Source organism: Meriones unguiculatus, chromosome 5, assembly GCF_030254825.1.
Source record: "Meriones unguiculatus strain TT.TT164.6M chromosome 5, Bangor_MerUng_6.1, whole genome shotgun sequence".
In the NCBI taxonomy this organism is placed as follows: domain Eukaryota; kingdom Metazoa; phylum Chordata; class Mammalia; order Rodentia; family Muridae; genus Meriones; species Meriones unguiculatus.
Genome location: NC_083353.1, coordinates 88509147 through 88523467, shown reverse-complemented (window position 1 = coordinate 88523467; position 14321 = coordinate 88509147). Strand labels below are relative to the sequence as shown.

Sequence of the window (14321 nt, the reverse complement as noted above, 5' to 3'; positions counted from 1 at the left end):
CAGAACTAACCATTCTATAGGACAGAGATTCCCGTACTTCCATGTGTATTCAGTTCCAAAGATCTATTATGCTATTATTTTGCTTTATGAACATAACACAATTTTATTGTCAGACTTCTGTGTGTTCGTGGATGGTGAGGGATGAGTGAGTTCACAGGTGAATAAAAATTCAATAATCACCATCATCATCATCATCATCATCATCATCACACATGGACTATGAGGAAAGGCTGGGTCCTGTTACCTCCAGTTGGCTTTCACCACATGACAAATTATGGCTCACCATTCAGCTATTTGCTGCAGTGGACCACAGAGATGATCACCATACAAGAAGGAAGGTTTGTTTACCTCTTAGTGTAGATGCTGAAGACTAACATTGCAGTACCAACACTTGCCACTGGAGGCTGCTGCCAAAGAGATGGACAGGAGCTCGCATTTCCTGGACCAAAAGACTGGCCCAAAGTTTCTCCTGAATTCACTATATCCTTTTGCATCCCTGGGCAAGTGTTTCTGTCTCTGTCTCTTTGGAGAAACTGAGGCTAAGAGAAATTAGATGACAAGCCCAACGTCTTTCAAACAACAGAGAAAGTAATACATTGAGATTCAAATCAGGGCAGGAGCTCCACAAAGCGTAAGCAATAATCCTCTTTCTAGGCATGATCCACAGGACATGACTCAGTGACAGTCAGGAAGCCAATCCCAAAAATGCATTTTCCAGAGTGTGTGAAGGGACATCTGGATTCTTTCAATGCACTTCTGCGATCATTCCGGTCAGCCATGTTTGTGTCAATGTGCTTATCTGTATTCAGTTTTGCCACCCACACACGGAGGAAGAAAGCATGTCACCAACACAGTGTAACCTTTGTTTTCCAGCTTCCATTGTGATTGAGAAGTGGTGGTGCCACATGGATCCTTGCTTGGAAGGAGAGGACTGTAAAGTGCTTCCAGACTCCTCGGGTTGGTCCTGTAGCAGTGGTAATAAGGTCAAAACCACTAAGGCAAGTATGGACAGAAGGCAACTATAACTCACAGGCGCAGTAGCTGTTAACTCTGGCAGTTCCTTCCGTGGCTGGATCTCACCATCGACAGAGCAACACTGTTCTCTGTTAGCTGAGGCTGTGCTTCCCTTTCAGTAAAGTGCATTTGTCAGTGTCACTATGTGTGTATGTGTCTGGGCAGTATTTATGAGTGATTTTGAGGCAGGGTCTCTAAATGTATGTCTGCTCCTTCGAGAGCCTGATTAAAGCTTCAGAGTTGACAGAGCAGTGTATCAAAGCAATATGGTGAGAGCCCACCCCTGGAGGATATACTCAGGTAGGAAAACGCACTGCCATAGAGGTTGGAGACTGACTGGCCAAGATTCCTACCCAGGTCTTCTTCAGCTTCTCCCAAGCTGTTCCCATTCTGAATTTTTTTGCACCCAATGGAAAACACGAGCTATTTCATTCTTCAGTGAGAAAGCAAACTTTTTTTTGTCTCCTCGTGTCTACTCTATTACTTGGATCTCAGAAATTTTTACTACCAAATCCTTCTGTGACTGCTCTCAACCAATCCACCATCACATCCAGATGACTAATGGCTTCCTTCCAGTAGAGATTCTAGACTATGGCTGTAACAATATTTGCGACATGTCAGCCCTCTAAAACAGGCCATCCTAAACCCTCAGGGCAGCTACAGTCAACACATTGGCTCTTCACAGACAATCCTGCAAGAGAACCCTTCTTCTTTCTGCTTTAATCCATTGATCCCTGTCATGCTGTTTTTTAGGTATCTCTTCCCTCTCATGTGGTATGTTTCCATCTCTTTTTTTTTCTAGCCATCCTTGGCTGCATCTGTGTTTGGTATTTCTGAGTGTCTGCTAGGCTTACATTTTACATAGATAGCTGTATCCCTTTTCTCCCTACCCAACGCTTCCTGTCTGGTGTGGGACCTGTGAACTCAGGGCCTTGTCTGTGTTTGCTTTATCTTTGTAGGCCCGGATACAGCTGATGACCCCAAAGCTATTTCTTAAACACCCATTAATGAGAGAAGTCTTTCTGAAGTTACTGGAGTTAGGCTGCAACGATGTTTGCTCGAATTCATTAGAACATAATTTGTCCTTACTAGTGATGTTGTGATGACAAGAACTTCTGTGTTGATAGGATCTGTTTGGATTCTACCAATCACAGACTAAAACATTAAAAGGTGATTTCATTTTAACTAAACATACACAGTTTTTTTTTTTTTTGGTGTGTGTGTGTGTGTGTGTGTGTGTGTGTGTGTGTATGTGATTATTGCTTAAATAATACATTATAAAAACCTGGACCGACAGCTTAGCAGTTAAGAGCGCTGGCTGCTTTTGTAAAGGACTTGGGTTTAATTCCCAGCACCACATGGTAGCTCACAACCAGGTGTAAATCTATTTCCAGGGGATCTAGGGCCTCTTCTAGCCTCCGTGGACATTGCACCCATGTGGTGCTCAGACATACATGCAAACAAAAAAACTCATACATGCAAAAAAAATCATGTCTGTTGCAGTTGTTATAAGCAATCTAGAGATTATATAAAGTAAAAAAAATCTGCATACACTACATGGACGTAGTATATCATTCTAGGTAAGTCTTTGGCATGTACTGATTTTGGTATCCATGGGAGATCCTGGAGGCAATCCTCTAAAGACACCAAATTACAACCCTCCTTTTATATCCAGGTTAGAGGTAATCCATGGAGCTAACTCTTCCACTACACCACCATTCCCACGAGGCCATTCCCAATAAACTTCCAGCCAACTAAAACCACTGTACTTGCTAAGTAAGTTCTGCTTCCTGCTCCCAGTTCCTTTTGGCTGCTCTCACAAGTACCTTCTAAATAGAAAATATTGAAGCCTCCTTTGAGGTTAAAAAAAAATAATCTTCCATCTATCAGTGATTAAAAGAAACTTTCATTGTATTTCTTGTAGACTAAGAAATAACATTTTAGAAGATTAAATTTGTATTGATTTTTAAATATAAATGTAAAACAAGATTGAATGGAAGCCAGGCGAATTCTCGAAAAAGAAGGTATGTAAGTAGTTCATTTGGTAGAGTAGGGCCCCCTTGCTTTATGTGCAGTTAGGGAGAGCATTAGCAGGAAGCAAACCTTTAGGGGCGTTTTGCCCTTGTGTGCTGGGAATATGAGTTTGCTCTAGCTAAATTCTCAATGGTAGTGACATTTCATTTATCTCCCCGCAAGATATAGAAACATAATACAGTTCCCCAAGCCACTGTAATACTCAGACTACCCTTTTTTCCTCCCAGTGATATGCCATTTGAGAATAATCTGGAAGGCATAAAACTTTGTTTCCTTTATTAATCCAAGCCTTTGTGCCTTGAACTGCGTAAAACATTTGTTATGGCTCCTATGCTCACAGCAGTTCGTTAGAGGAGCCCAGAGTGCCTTGCCTTCTAGAAGCGATAACTTTTGCTTGAAATGCTATTGACCCTTATGCCACTGGAGGGACAGCCATCCTGTAAAGACTAAGCAGTGGCCTCCCTGGAGGAGGTGTTAACTCCACAGCAAAACAGTTTTCATTTTCCTGAGAACGTCTGTGCAGAGCAGCATGGGAACACATACCACTCAGTTGGTCTTGGGTGGTAAGCCACCTCTGCTAGGATTGTGTTTCCCATGTAAATACAAACACGGAAAGAGCAGTCAGTTTGAGACACTAATGGGCTCTGTCTCAGAGATAAAAGTAAGAAATGGGGACAAGTCCTTACTTAGTCATCAGCCCCAGATAGAAAGGGTTGACATCCTCTTCATTCTTCGTGTGGTTTCTGGCTTCTTCAGAGAAGGCACAGGCAGGAACTACTTCCTGTGGGAAAGTAAGTCTTGCTGTCCTCACGCCTCACGTTTCCTTTTTCTAACACCCTTCGGAGCTTTTGATTGACGCTGTTTCAAACCATCAGTGCCAAGGTTTCTTACAGGGACCTAGTGACTTTGTAGCCTCAACACAAAGACAGTGCAGGGCATTTTAATAATTTGTCAGTAGAAAACAACATTGGTCTTGAGAGAGTCTATGGTATTTAGGCTTCTTACTTTGAAACTGTGAATAAGGGGAATAAGGGTGTTTTCTTGCCCTTTGAGGACACCGGACAATCTGTGAGGATATTTTTGGGTTGTCATATGCTGAGATGGAGATGCTACAGGGATCTATGAGTCAACACCGAAGAAAGAAAGAAGCATCCTACAATCTCCACAGCCACCAGTACCTATGCTGAGGTGCTATCCAAGAGAATGATGTCTTTTCTCAGGAGCTTTCTGGGACCTTCCTTCTAGGCTCTTGAAACCCACTTTGTTATTTCATTCCACTCCACAGAAGGGGACATTGAATTGAGGGACCCACACATACTTGGCAACTAAGTTATGCCCCTAGCCTTATCTCTACTTTTAAGATTTTGAGATAAATGCTCTTGGCTGGAAAGTCTTCTTGGCCTCCTTGGTGGCTGGGAGATGGGCCTTCACTCATGGGTTTTGTTGTTGCTTCACTGTATTCACATTTTCTATTATGTGTCTAAAAGTCTCTAGGGTTTCATTGGAAATGTAAAGAGGGATGAGCCAAAAAGGGAAGCGTCTCATGCATATTTGTTTAAACTTATAGGACTTCACTCTTTATAATGATCATGCTGGTAGCCTGTGAAACTGATGTTGGTAAGATCAGGAATAAAAATAAAATTTGATAATCTGAAATATGCAGAAATTTATGAAATAACAGAAACAGCAGTGCTGGCCACAGAAGCCTCCTTCCCATGCCCTAATTCTTACATGCCCTAGTATCTCAAATGTCCTAATTCTGGCTAGTACCTTCCTCAAATGGCTCCTTACTTGGGCCTTTTCTCCGTGTCTTGGGTACCACCATGGGTTACTGTCATAATTATTTCATATTTTCATGACTGTAGAATATTCACTAAAGGACTTGTTAAAAAACCTCAATTTAAGGTCCTACCTCTAGGCTATTTGGCATATTAATTCTAGGGCTGGACTTAGAACACAGACTTTGAAAAATGTTTTGCTTCAAGGATGAATACCATCTTAGAGTTAAATGACAGGGGGAAAATGTATTCCAAACAAATGGCATTAGAAAGCAAGCAGGAATTGCTACTCTAATATCAGACAAACCATCCTTGAAGCTAAAACTTATCAGAAGAGATAAAGGAGGACATTTTATTTCTTACCAAAAAAAAAGTTAACCCATAAGATATTACAATCCTGAGCATAAACACACCAAACTCTGGCACTTTATAAAACCCAATTTTATAAAACCCAATTTTATAAAAAGCATACTATCTGACTTCAAGTCACAAAAGAAGAGCTTGAAAGCTTCAAACACCAAGTAATGATAGAGGTACAGAACATGAAGGACTTTGATTTGATCCCTGTAATACACAGTCATTGAAATACTATGTTCAAACCTCTTATTTTTCATTTTTTACTCTTATTGAAAATAATTTTCATATAATATACACCAATTATGTTTTCCCCTCCTTGTACTCATTGGAACCCCCTTCTCCCAACCCCACACACCCTGGGCCACTCCACGTGTCTCTCCTGAGAAAAGAACAGGCTTCTAAGAGATAACTACCAAACATGGCAAAATTAAATAAAATAAGATGAAGCAAAAACTAGCATATTTGAAGTTGGACATGGCAACAAGAGGGAAAGAGTCCTAAGAGCAGGCACAAGAGTCGGAGAGCCACTTATTCTCACAGTCAGGAGTTCCATAAAACTACTAAGCGAACAGCTGTAATATACATACATGGAGTACTTGGTGAAGACCCATGAAAACCTTTGAAATATGTAAGGAGACAAACATTAACCCTCCTTGTTTGATTATTGTGTACATTATCAAATCATTCCATCTACCCTACAAACTGCTACAATTAAGGTTATGCGTGTATTCCAGTACATTCTGGAGGACAGCTGCTTAGGGTCAGTGCAACACCATCCTGAGTCTGGTGCCTTCACCCTTAATCTACCAACTTAGAAGAAAACTGGTTTCTGTTTCTGGTTCCATTTGATTTTTGCTGTGTCTGATAGTTCTGGGAACAATCAGGAGAGGAATACCTGTGAAAGAAACTTTTTCCTCCCCAAGTTGCGTTTGGTCACAGTATTTTATAATACTATAATCAAGGCTTCAGCTAGTCCAGCTAAGGTAGCTGATGCATAGAAGTGAAGCTAATATATGCATGTTAGTAACTTCGCATCCATCGAAATTCAGAATCAGTAATAAAAATTATCCATAGTGTGTATAGTAATGATTTAAAAAAAGAAAACAAATCAGAAAATACCTGACCCAACTGAGCCAAACCAAGTAAGAATCTTTTGAAAATGACATTTTAGGTCTGGGTTGATATTTGCCTGCACATGTTTTAGCTTGCAAAGAGAAGGTAGCAGACATCCCAAAGTACTGAACATGTTCAACAAACTGTGATCCAGATCGAGCCCTTTGCTTGTTTTTCTGTTGCATGTACGTTAAGAATGTTTTCATCAGGCTAGACATGGTAGCATATGGCTTTAACCCCATCATTTCCCAAGTGCTGTGCGATAGGTGTTGGGCAATGCAATTCACACATTTTCTTCACAGCTAAAGAAGAGAGGTGCCTTTAACTTCTAGTCATAACTGAATTCTCCAGTCCTGACTGAATCTACTATCCATTTTCTCATGCCAAAGACCTTGGATTGCCTTGATTTTTCTTATCACATCCTCATCCTTTGTTTTAAATTTTAGTATATCTCCTCTCATTGCTTGGATCAAAGTGACCCCTGTAATGGTAATGGTCTGGCTGTGCTTTTCTTATCAAAGAGTGGCCAGGGTGCCTGCAGTGGCCTACTGCCTTCCTGTGTTTCTTTCTTTGTGGAAAGTTCTTTCTTCAGATGGTCCCTCACTTTCCTCAAAGGCTGTCTTTCTGTCTCCTGTGCTGACAACCCTATGTACTCTAACTGCCCTCTACACTCCAGTCTCTGTACTTTTCTCAAGTACCCCACTTTCCATTTCCCCATTGCACACATGGCCCTTCATATGTGCTCATATGATTGTCTTGCCTCCTCCCCAAGTTACCCCTCTTAAGTAAATAAACTGTGACCCAAATCCAGTCCCTTGCTTGCTTTTATATTACCTGTGACTTAAGGGTGGGCTTCATTAGGTTAGGTGTGCTGGTGTATGGCTTTCATATCAGCATCCAACAGGCATAGGCTGAAGGACCTCTTTGAGTTTGAGGCCAACCTGGTGTACATTGGGAATTTGAAGCCAGCCAGGGTTACACAGTAAACCCTGTCTAAAACAAACAAACAACCAACCAAAAAGCCCATGTGTTCTTAAATAGTTGGTAAAAATAAAAACGTCTACTTCGTAACAGTTGAGGATTATGTGAAATTCCTATTCAATATCCATTAGCACTTTTTGTAAACCTCTAGGAGTTTACCTGTAGTTTATGTCTGTAACTGTGAGTGACATTTTTTAATACAACCACTATCCAGCACACAAAGCTCAAAGTCTGTCCTACACTGAATTCTTTGCAGATAAAGCCTTCCAGTTTCTGCTCTAGAAGAAAAGGTCTGCTAGGTCCAGGCATGATGACTGTGTTATCAAATAATACAACTTATTCTGAAGATATTTGCACAGTGTAAATGTGTTAAAGCATTATGCTCTTTTCCTCCTGAGCTGGTCTGTTCTTGCAAACTTCTCTCAGGTCTTAAATAATGAGCCCATGTGTTTAAAAATGAAAAACACAATAACTTTCCCAATGATTATATGCTTCCATTAAACTGATCATTTCTGTCCAACAATTTTTGCTTTTAAAACAGGTTAAGTGCATTTAAAAATGTAACAAAGGTTAAATTTTGATTTTGACATGCGGTGATTTTAATCAGCATTCATTTGAAACACTTTTTAGTGCCATTAACAAAGCACGCTTAATTAACATGCATGAATTCATGGGCAGTGGGTGTACCTAATCTCATGGCATTTTTTTATAACCTCAGAAATAAAAAGTGGGGGTACATAATTCCCCATCATAGAAACCTTCGTCTGTGTTTTCTTTGCACACAGAAAGTGAGAAATGGAAAGCCAAGTTGGATGTGAAGGGTTAGTTTTGTGAGGTTGGTTACAGGCACAGGTTCCAACTGATAAACCAGATACAAATGATCTGGACTGGACAGGATTCTCTAGTTCTTGGCAGGAAGGATTCTCTTTGGTGGTATAAGGTCAAATGCTCACTTAGTCTCGTTTGTTTTAGGTGACGCGGTAGCAGATACAGAAGTGTTTTGACCCTGGGGGGCATCAGGACACAGAGCTGTGCTGTGTGGATTACCAGTCTAGTGAGAACTCACCTCGGAACTCACTCAGAAATTCATAGCTGCAAAACGTGCATCGCGGAAATTGGCATTTACCTGACTGTCCCTGCTCTGTCCGCTTTGTGATCTTAACACACTGAACTACAACGGCAGGCAGCCAACAACTGACATGTTACCTGGATCTCAAAAAGAACACAGCACAAGGAATGCCGGAGGGGACATCAGGGTGTCAGAGTGGAAGAACACTGGGGAAGCCTGGTTATTCGCTGTCTCCATTCCCAAGGAGTATGGATGGAAGCATAAAGGGACCTGGCTGTTTTTGTTTCAAGCGTGTCCTTTAGCCATCACGTGTAAGGCATAAAGGGGGTCTAAATGACAGAAGATTTGGTCCCATATGTGTGTCCTAGATTAAAAAACAACAACAACAACAAAAAACAAAACAAAACAAAACAAAACCCAAACCTCAAATTATCTGGAGAAGGGCATTAACTTTATCAGCCTTGGAGAATGAAAGGACTCATTGGGTTGCTATGTGTGCATTTGTATTTTTTACTTTTGATAATTTAACATGCTTACCTTTTTAGTTCCATTCCTACACGAGCTGAGATGTAGCAGAAGCATTTTAACCCTGGCGCACCATTGACTGAGTTCTAAGAGAAGCCTATTAGCACTAGAGTTTTATAACCAAAGTTTTATCATGACATATTCACAAAGGAACATAAACTTGTTGGGATTTTTGTGGCTTGGAGGTAATCGGATAGGAAAACCGTTTAAAATATAGGACAGTCTCTGTTTAGAGTAAGAGTTATTTCTTAAATCCACTTTATGCCAATTCCATGGAAATATTTTTGTTATCTCCTAGAAAGAGTCTTTAAATTCTCAAAATTCACATCACAGTTGATGCTAGCCTCACATAGTTCTCTCTGTACCCATTTGTTAGCCTTCTTACTTCTTTAAATGTTAAGTAAAATCTTGGTCATCTTTCCTTGTGTTTCAATAATTTTGTAGATGCTGCCATGCAGAAACATAAGAAACAAAGAGAAACTGGCACAGGTTTGAAATGCGATGTTATTCATGTGCCTGCATCTGTAAAAGGTGGGATTGATTGTATATATTAAGAAATGTCAAAAATATACTTGCTACCACTGTCCCTGCCCTTTCACAGTCACAAGGAGAAACCAATCCCATTATATTGTCTATAGTGGTGTCAATTATTTGATTTTTTTTTCCTTGCAGAAGAAATGGAAGAAATGGATGCTAACTATTTATTGGTTAAACCTCGGTTTGAATTTGACTGACTGGGTACCAACCAGAACAGCTATTCTTGTATGAATAAGTAAAATATCACCCTGCTGATGGCATGTAAGGTCTTGTGACTATTTTGTGCTTGAAGATTTTGTGTTCTTGATACGAGCTTACAAGCGTTCTTTTAAACATCAATATGAAGTTGGGTCACTTTAAATTTAACTTTGGGGACATAACTAATTTAGGTTCACTACTTTTATTTTGTCTCCGGTATGTTCCACTTAGAAAAGGAGCATTGAGAATCCAGTGGGTGTCAGTGAGGCTTGGGCACATTCCTGGTGTCCTGTGTGTCCTCTGCTGTCACTGGCGTAAGACCTTCCTTTGTTAAAGAGCTTTAAAAATGGGAGGTGATTTCGCAGCGCATGTAGCACCGTGTTACTTTGTAACCCGCACGTTTGATCTCGTAGCAGAAGGCAGAACAAGTGATAAAGACACTACTTTACCTTGAGGCACGATTTTAGGGACTAAACTATTTCCAGGGAATAAACGCTCTATTAGGGAAAATGGAAGGCCTGGAAAGTGCTATCCTATCCATTATTACTTCAAAGAGTGCTTTTTATGTAGTTCCAAAGTGAGCCCTAAACGGGGCCTTTGAGCCTCATGCTCATGTTACCATTCCTCTTTCTTTAGGAAAGTAGATAGGAGACATTTCTGTGTTTTCACAGAATTTCAAATCAGGTTCCCAAGGGAGTGGAGCAGCTTTCAATCAAGTATCCTTCAGGTAGATCTTCTTCTTCTTCTTCTTCTTCTTCTTCTTCTTCTTCTTCTTCTTCTTCTTCTTCTTCTTCTTCTTCTTCTTCTTTTAAGAATCTTAAAACACACAACCCCCCAACTAGTGTTCAACAAAACCAGTGACCAGTGTGATTGTACAGCTCACCCTCATGTCCAGACGTGATGTTCCACACACATGGACCTGTTCATCACCTGCACTTGGAAAAGAGAGAGCATTAAGTTCAACAGATCTAACCTACCTGCGATTTCTCTGGCTTACTTGATATCTTTTTATTCCTATACAAGTGATTCCTGGGAGATCTTTATGGATGTTTCTATTTCATTGAGGAGGATTTCAGACCTAGTGGTATTGATTTCGTTCAGATTCACACAGCTAGTTCTGATCAAAACTAAGACAGTGAAAAAAATACAGAAAACTGTAGACTTAGTTTTCTCTGAGAACTTTTAAAATATTACAGACTGTGTTGCATCACAACTGCCATGGGCGTGGACTAGCTGTAGCATCTGGATGCATGTGGCCATATTTGAACCTGGGTTGGATGTGTTTGCAATTGCTGCCTGCATCTAATAAGTGTCAGTTAGCTGACATCGAGCAACTGTTAACAATTAAAAAGCGAGACAAATATTCATAGCTGGTTCTGTATTCGAGTTGAAGTCACTATTCTTTGGTATTTAAAGGGCATTGTTAGTTTGGGGGAGTATTACACAGACTGAACTACCATGAGATTAATTTGGCCTATAGGCTACCTGTAAGATTACACAGAATGCTGTGTCCACCGGCCAGTCAACAGGAGCTTTAGACAGAACCCAGCATAGGTGGAGGCATAACTGTTAGTAGGTATGCCCTCTCCCCTACGTGCTTTCATAAGCATATAGCTAGATCTCCTCTTTTGCATTTTTGCTTACCCTTTTATATTTACTTCCTGAAGAAATTGCTGCTATGCAAGACTGAGGCCCAACTCCTGAAAAATGGCAGTAGAACCAATATCGGTACCAGTATCTATTTCCCAAGTGTTCTCTCCAGGACTGAGAGCTAATTCTGCATATAATTGTGGGCTGCATGAGCCTGGGGCGGCTCATGAGCAAGGATGAGGCCGCTGCCATGCTCATGCCTGCTGCCACCATGTAGCAAGTCTCTGAAATCAGCAAAGCACCGTTCAGAGCTGTCTGTCAAGTATGGGGACTCACACACTAGAGGCTGCAAGCTGGGGCCTGTAGGTCCAGCCTGGCTTGCTTATTTGTCTAAGTACAATATTATCGGAACCTAGACACATCAATCCTTTGTATATTATCTCTGGATACTGCTGCCCTGCAAAAGCAGAATAAACCGGCTGTGTCAAATATTTTATGATATGCAAGGCCTAAAATAGTCACTCTCTGGCTCATTGCAGAAGTTTTCCCATCCTTGTTTTATGTAGTAAGAAGGCATGACCCTTCAAACTGAGTCCTCCAGAACAGTGCAGGACAGTAGCAAAAGGCTCAAGTGCTGTGGATCAACATGATGCTCTGCTGTTTATTCCAAAGGTTTTATATTCCCTGAGTTTTTGTTTCTTGAAAGCGGAACAATGAGACTACTTATCACCTACCCCTCTCCTCTCTGTCTCGGAGAATGGTGGAGATGGAGCTGTTTACAAACGAATGGCGCTTGTTTGTTGCAGCTGTGGAGTCCAAGGCCATAGTGGCAGTGTCTGCAAAGGTAGGCCTGTGGGCCCAAGGACTGACTCTGGCGGAAAAGGCCAGATTTCTCTTTGTTTGGCGGTGTGTTAAATACTACCTCTAAAGCCTCCTCTAAAGCCCTGCATGCACCAGGTCAGCAATCTGATCCACTGTTGCTGTTAAGAACCTCTCCACACAAGGAAGGAAAAGAAGACCTCCCCTACCAGTGGACTTGGGGATGGGCATGCGTGGAGGAGGTAGGGATTGGGAGGGGAGGAAGGGGTACTACAGGAGGGATACAAAGTAAATAAAGTGTAATTAGTAAAAGAAATTCAAATAAAAAACAAAACAGAACAAAACAAGAACCTATCAGCCTTTCCCAGCCCCATCTGACAACAAAATGGCTAACAAATTTCAAGTGCATTTTTCACTTGATTTTAACCAAGAGGCTGAGACTCCATCAACATACATTCAGAAGGGTACACGCCACATTCAAACCACAGCAACCTCATAGTTTTTGCTTAAAAAAAATGGCTCCATAACCCACAGTGGTAGTTTAAAAAAGAACATATCCTTACACAATTACTTTGTCCAGGACATTCCCTACAAACCAGACAGCCCTTCCTCAAAACTGAGGCCAGCTATCTAAAGGTTCGTAACTCGTAGGAGCCTGGGCACAGATAAGACACTTCTGTACTTTATCTTTCTGCCAAATTAAGTTCAAATGGAAGAGCAAGATAGAGCAGAGGTTCTCAACCTGTAGGTTACGACCCTCTCCATTTACAAGGGTCAGCTAAGACCATAGGAAAACACAGGTGTTTATATTATGATTCATAACAGAAGCAAAATTACAGTTATGAAGTAGCAACGGAAATAATCTTCTGGTTGGGGTTTACCACAACATGAGGAACTGTATTAAAGGGTTGTAGCATTAGGGAGGTTGAGGCCCACTGAGCTACAGGCAGTAAAGCTTCCTGTGACCTTGGCTGGCAATCTGTTGGAAAGGCAGGGCTGGGGCTGGGGTGGGGATACACAAATTTTCCTGATGTGAGTCTAGACTCAGAATGTGAGTTATAAAACAAGTACCAACTCTTTTCTTTCAAAACCTGTGCTTGGGTCTAGCTTCCCTGAGATAGGAAGCAATCATTTCAAGTTACAGAGCAATCTTGTAAACAGAAACTCTGAACAAAAGAGCCCTGTAAATAATGGATGAGCACTTACTGAAGTGTGTTGGGCAGTCCTCACAGTATTGATTCACTGTGGACAAAACAGGCTTCCTCAGTCTCCTCCTCTCCTGTTTGGGGCCATCAATATTCACAGCCCACTTGCGTGCTGGGAATGTGTAACCAGGCAGTCCTTGCCTTGCGTGCTGGGGCCTTTGCCCTCTGTAGATCGAGGCTCTGACCCATCCTTTAATGATCACCTTTGATTCTTTTAATGAGGAGTTATCAAGATAGTTCAAGACACTGAATTGTTAATTTAATAATTTTAATAAGTAACCACCAGGAAATGGAAGTGAACAAATGAGCTTCAATTTTCTGATTCAAAACTTGAAGTCCTACCTTCAATCATGCAGATTTGATCTCTGAAATCTTCTGCTCTCTTTGAATTTCATGTTCAGTACTCTCTCTCTGTCCCTCTCTTTCACACATACATACATTTCATGTTACACACACACACACACACACACACACACACACAGAGAGAGAGAGAGAGAGAGAGAGAGAGAGAGAGAGAGAGAGAGAGACTATGTTCTGCAGAGCACTCAAACATTATGGGAAATAAAATCATGCTCTTCACATTTCAGCAGTCTAATAACTGAAAAGAAAGCACTTAAAATGATTACCCATAAAGCCAGGTCAGTTGGTCATCTAGGTTAACTTTCCTTCTAAGCCTGAGGACCTGCGTTTGAATCCCCAGAACACACATAAAAAGCATGTGTATGCATTTGCACCTGCTGGTGTGCACACATATGCCCATTGCCCGCTTCTAGTTTCTCACAATAAAGGGAACTGCACAGGTTGGCTCAGTGGGGCTCAGGGTTGACAGGAATCAGGACCATGCTTTGGAACATTTAAATATTCATGAGTGCCATGTGTCTGACAGAAGACTGGAAGTGATTCTTTGTGGCACAGTAAAGAAACTGGGGCAAAGCCACCAAGTCAGCTTGCGAGAAACTTACTGACAACTATCAAAACTGTCAAAGTCAGAAGAGCTGGTATTTGATGCTGGCTGGCATGAGCCGTTTCAATCGCCCTGTCTCAGGAGGAAGTGCCGTGGGGCCAGGAGTGAGGGCGTTAAATCCCCGTGCCTGGATATCC

The 14321-nt window shown here is 41.3% G+C and overlaps 1 protein-coding gene across 1 annotated transcript in view; it reads left to right on the top strand.

Moving 5' to 3' along the window:
• Window positions 1-9612, top strand: part of Tafa4 (TAFA chemokine like family member 4) — a 181810-nt gene extending 172198 nt beyond the window's left edge. Inside the window, exons 5-6 of the mRNA XM_060383831.1 lie at window positions 874-998; window positions 8250-9612. Coding sequence (XP_060239814.1) covers window positions 874-998; window positions 8250-8261 — 137 coding nt within the window. The 3' untranslated portion in view covers window positions 8262-9612. The remainder of the gene's footprint in view (window positions 1-873; window positions 999-8249) is intronic.
• The last annotated feature ends 4709 nt before the right edge of the window (window positions 9613-14321 follow it).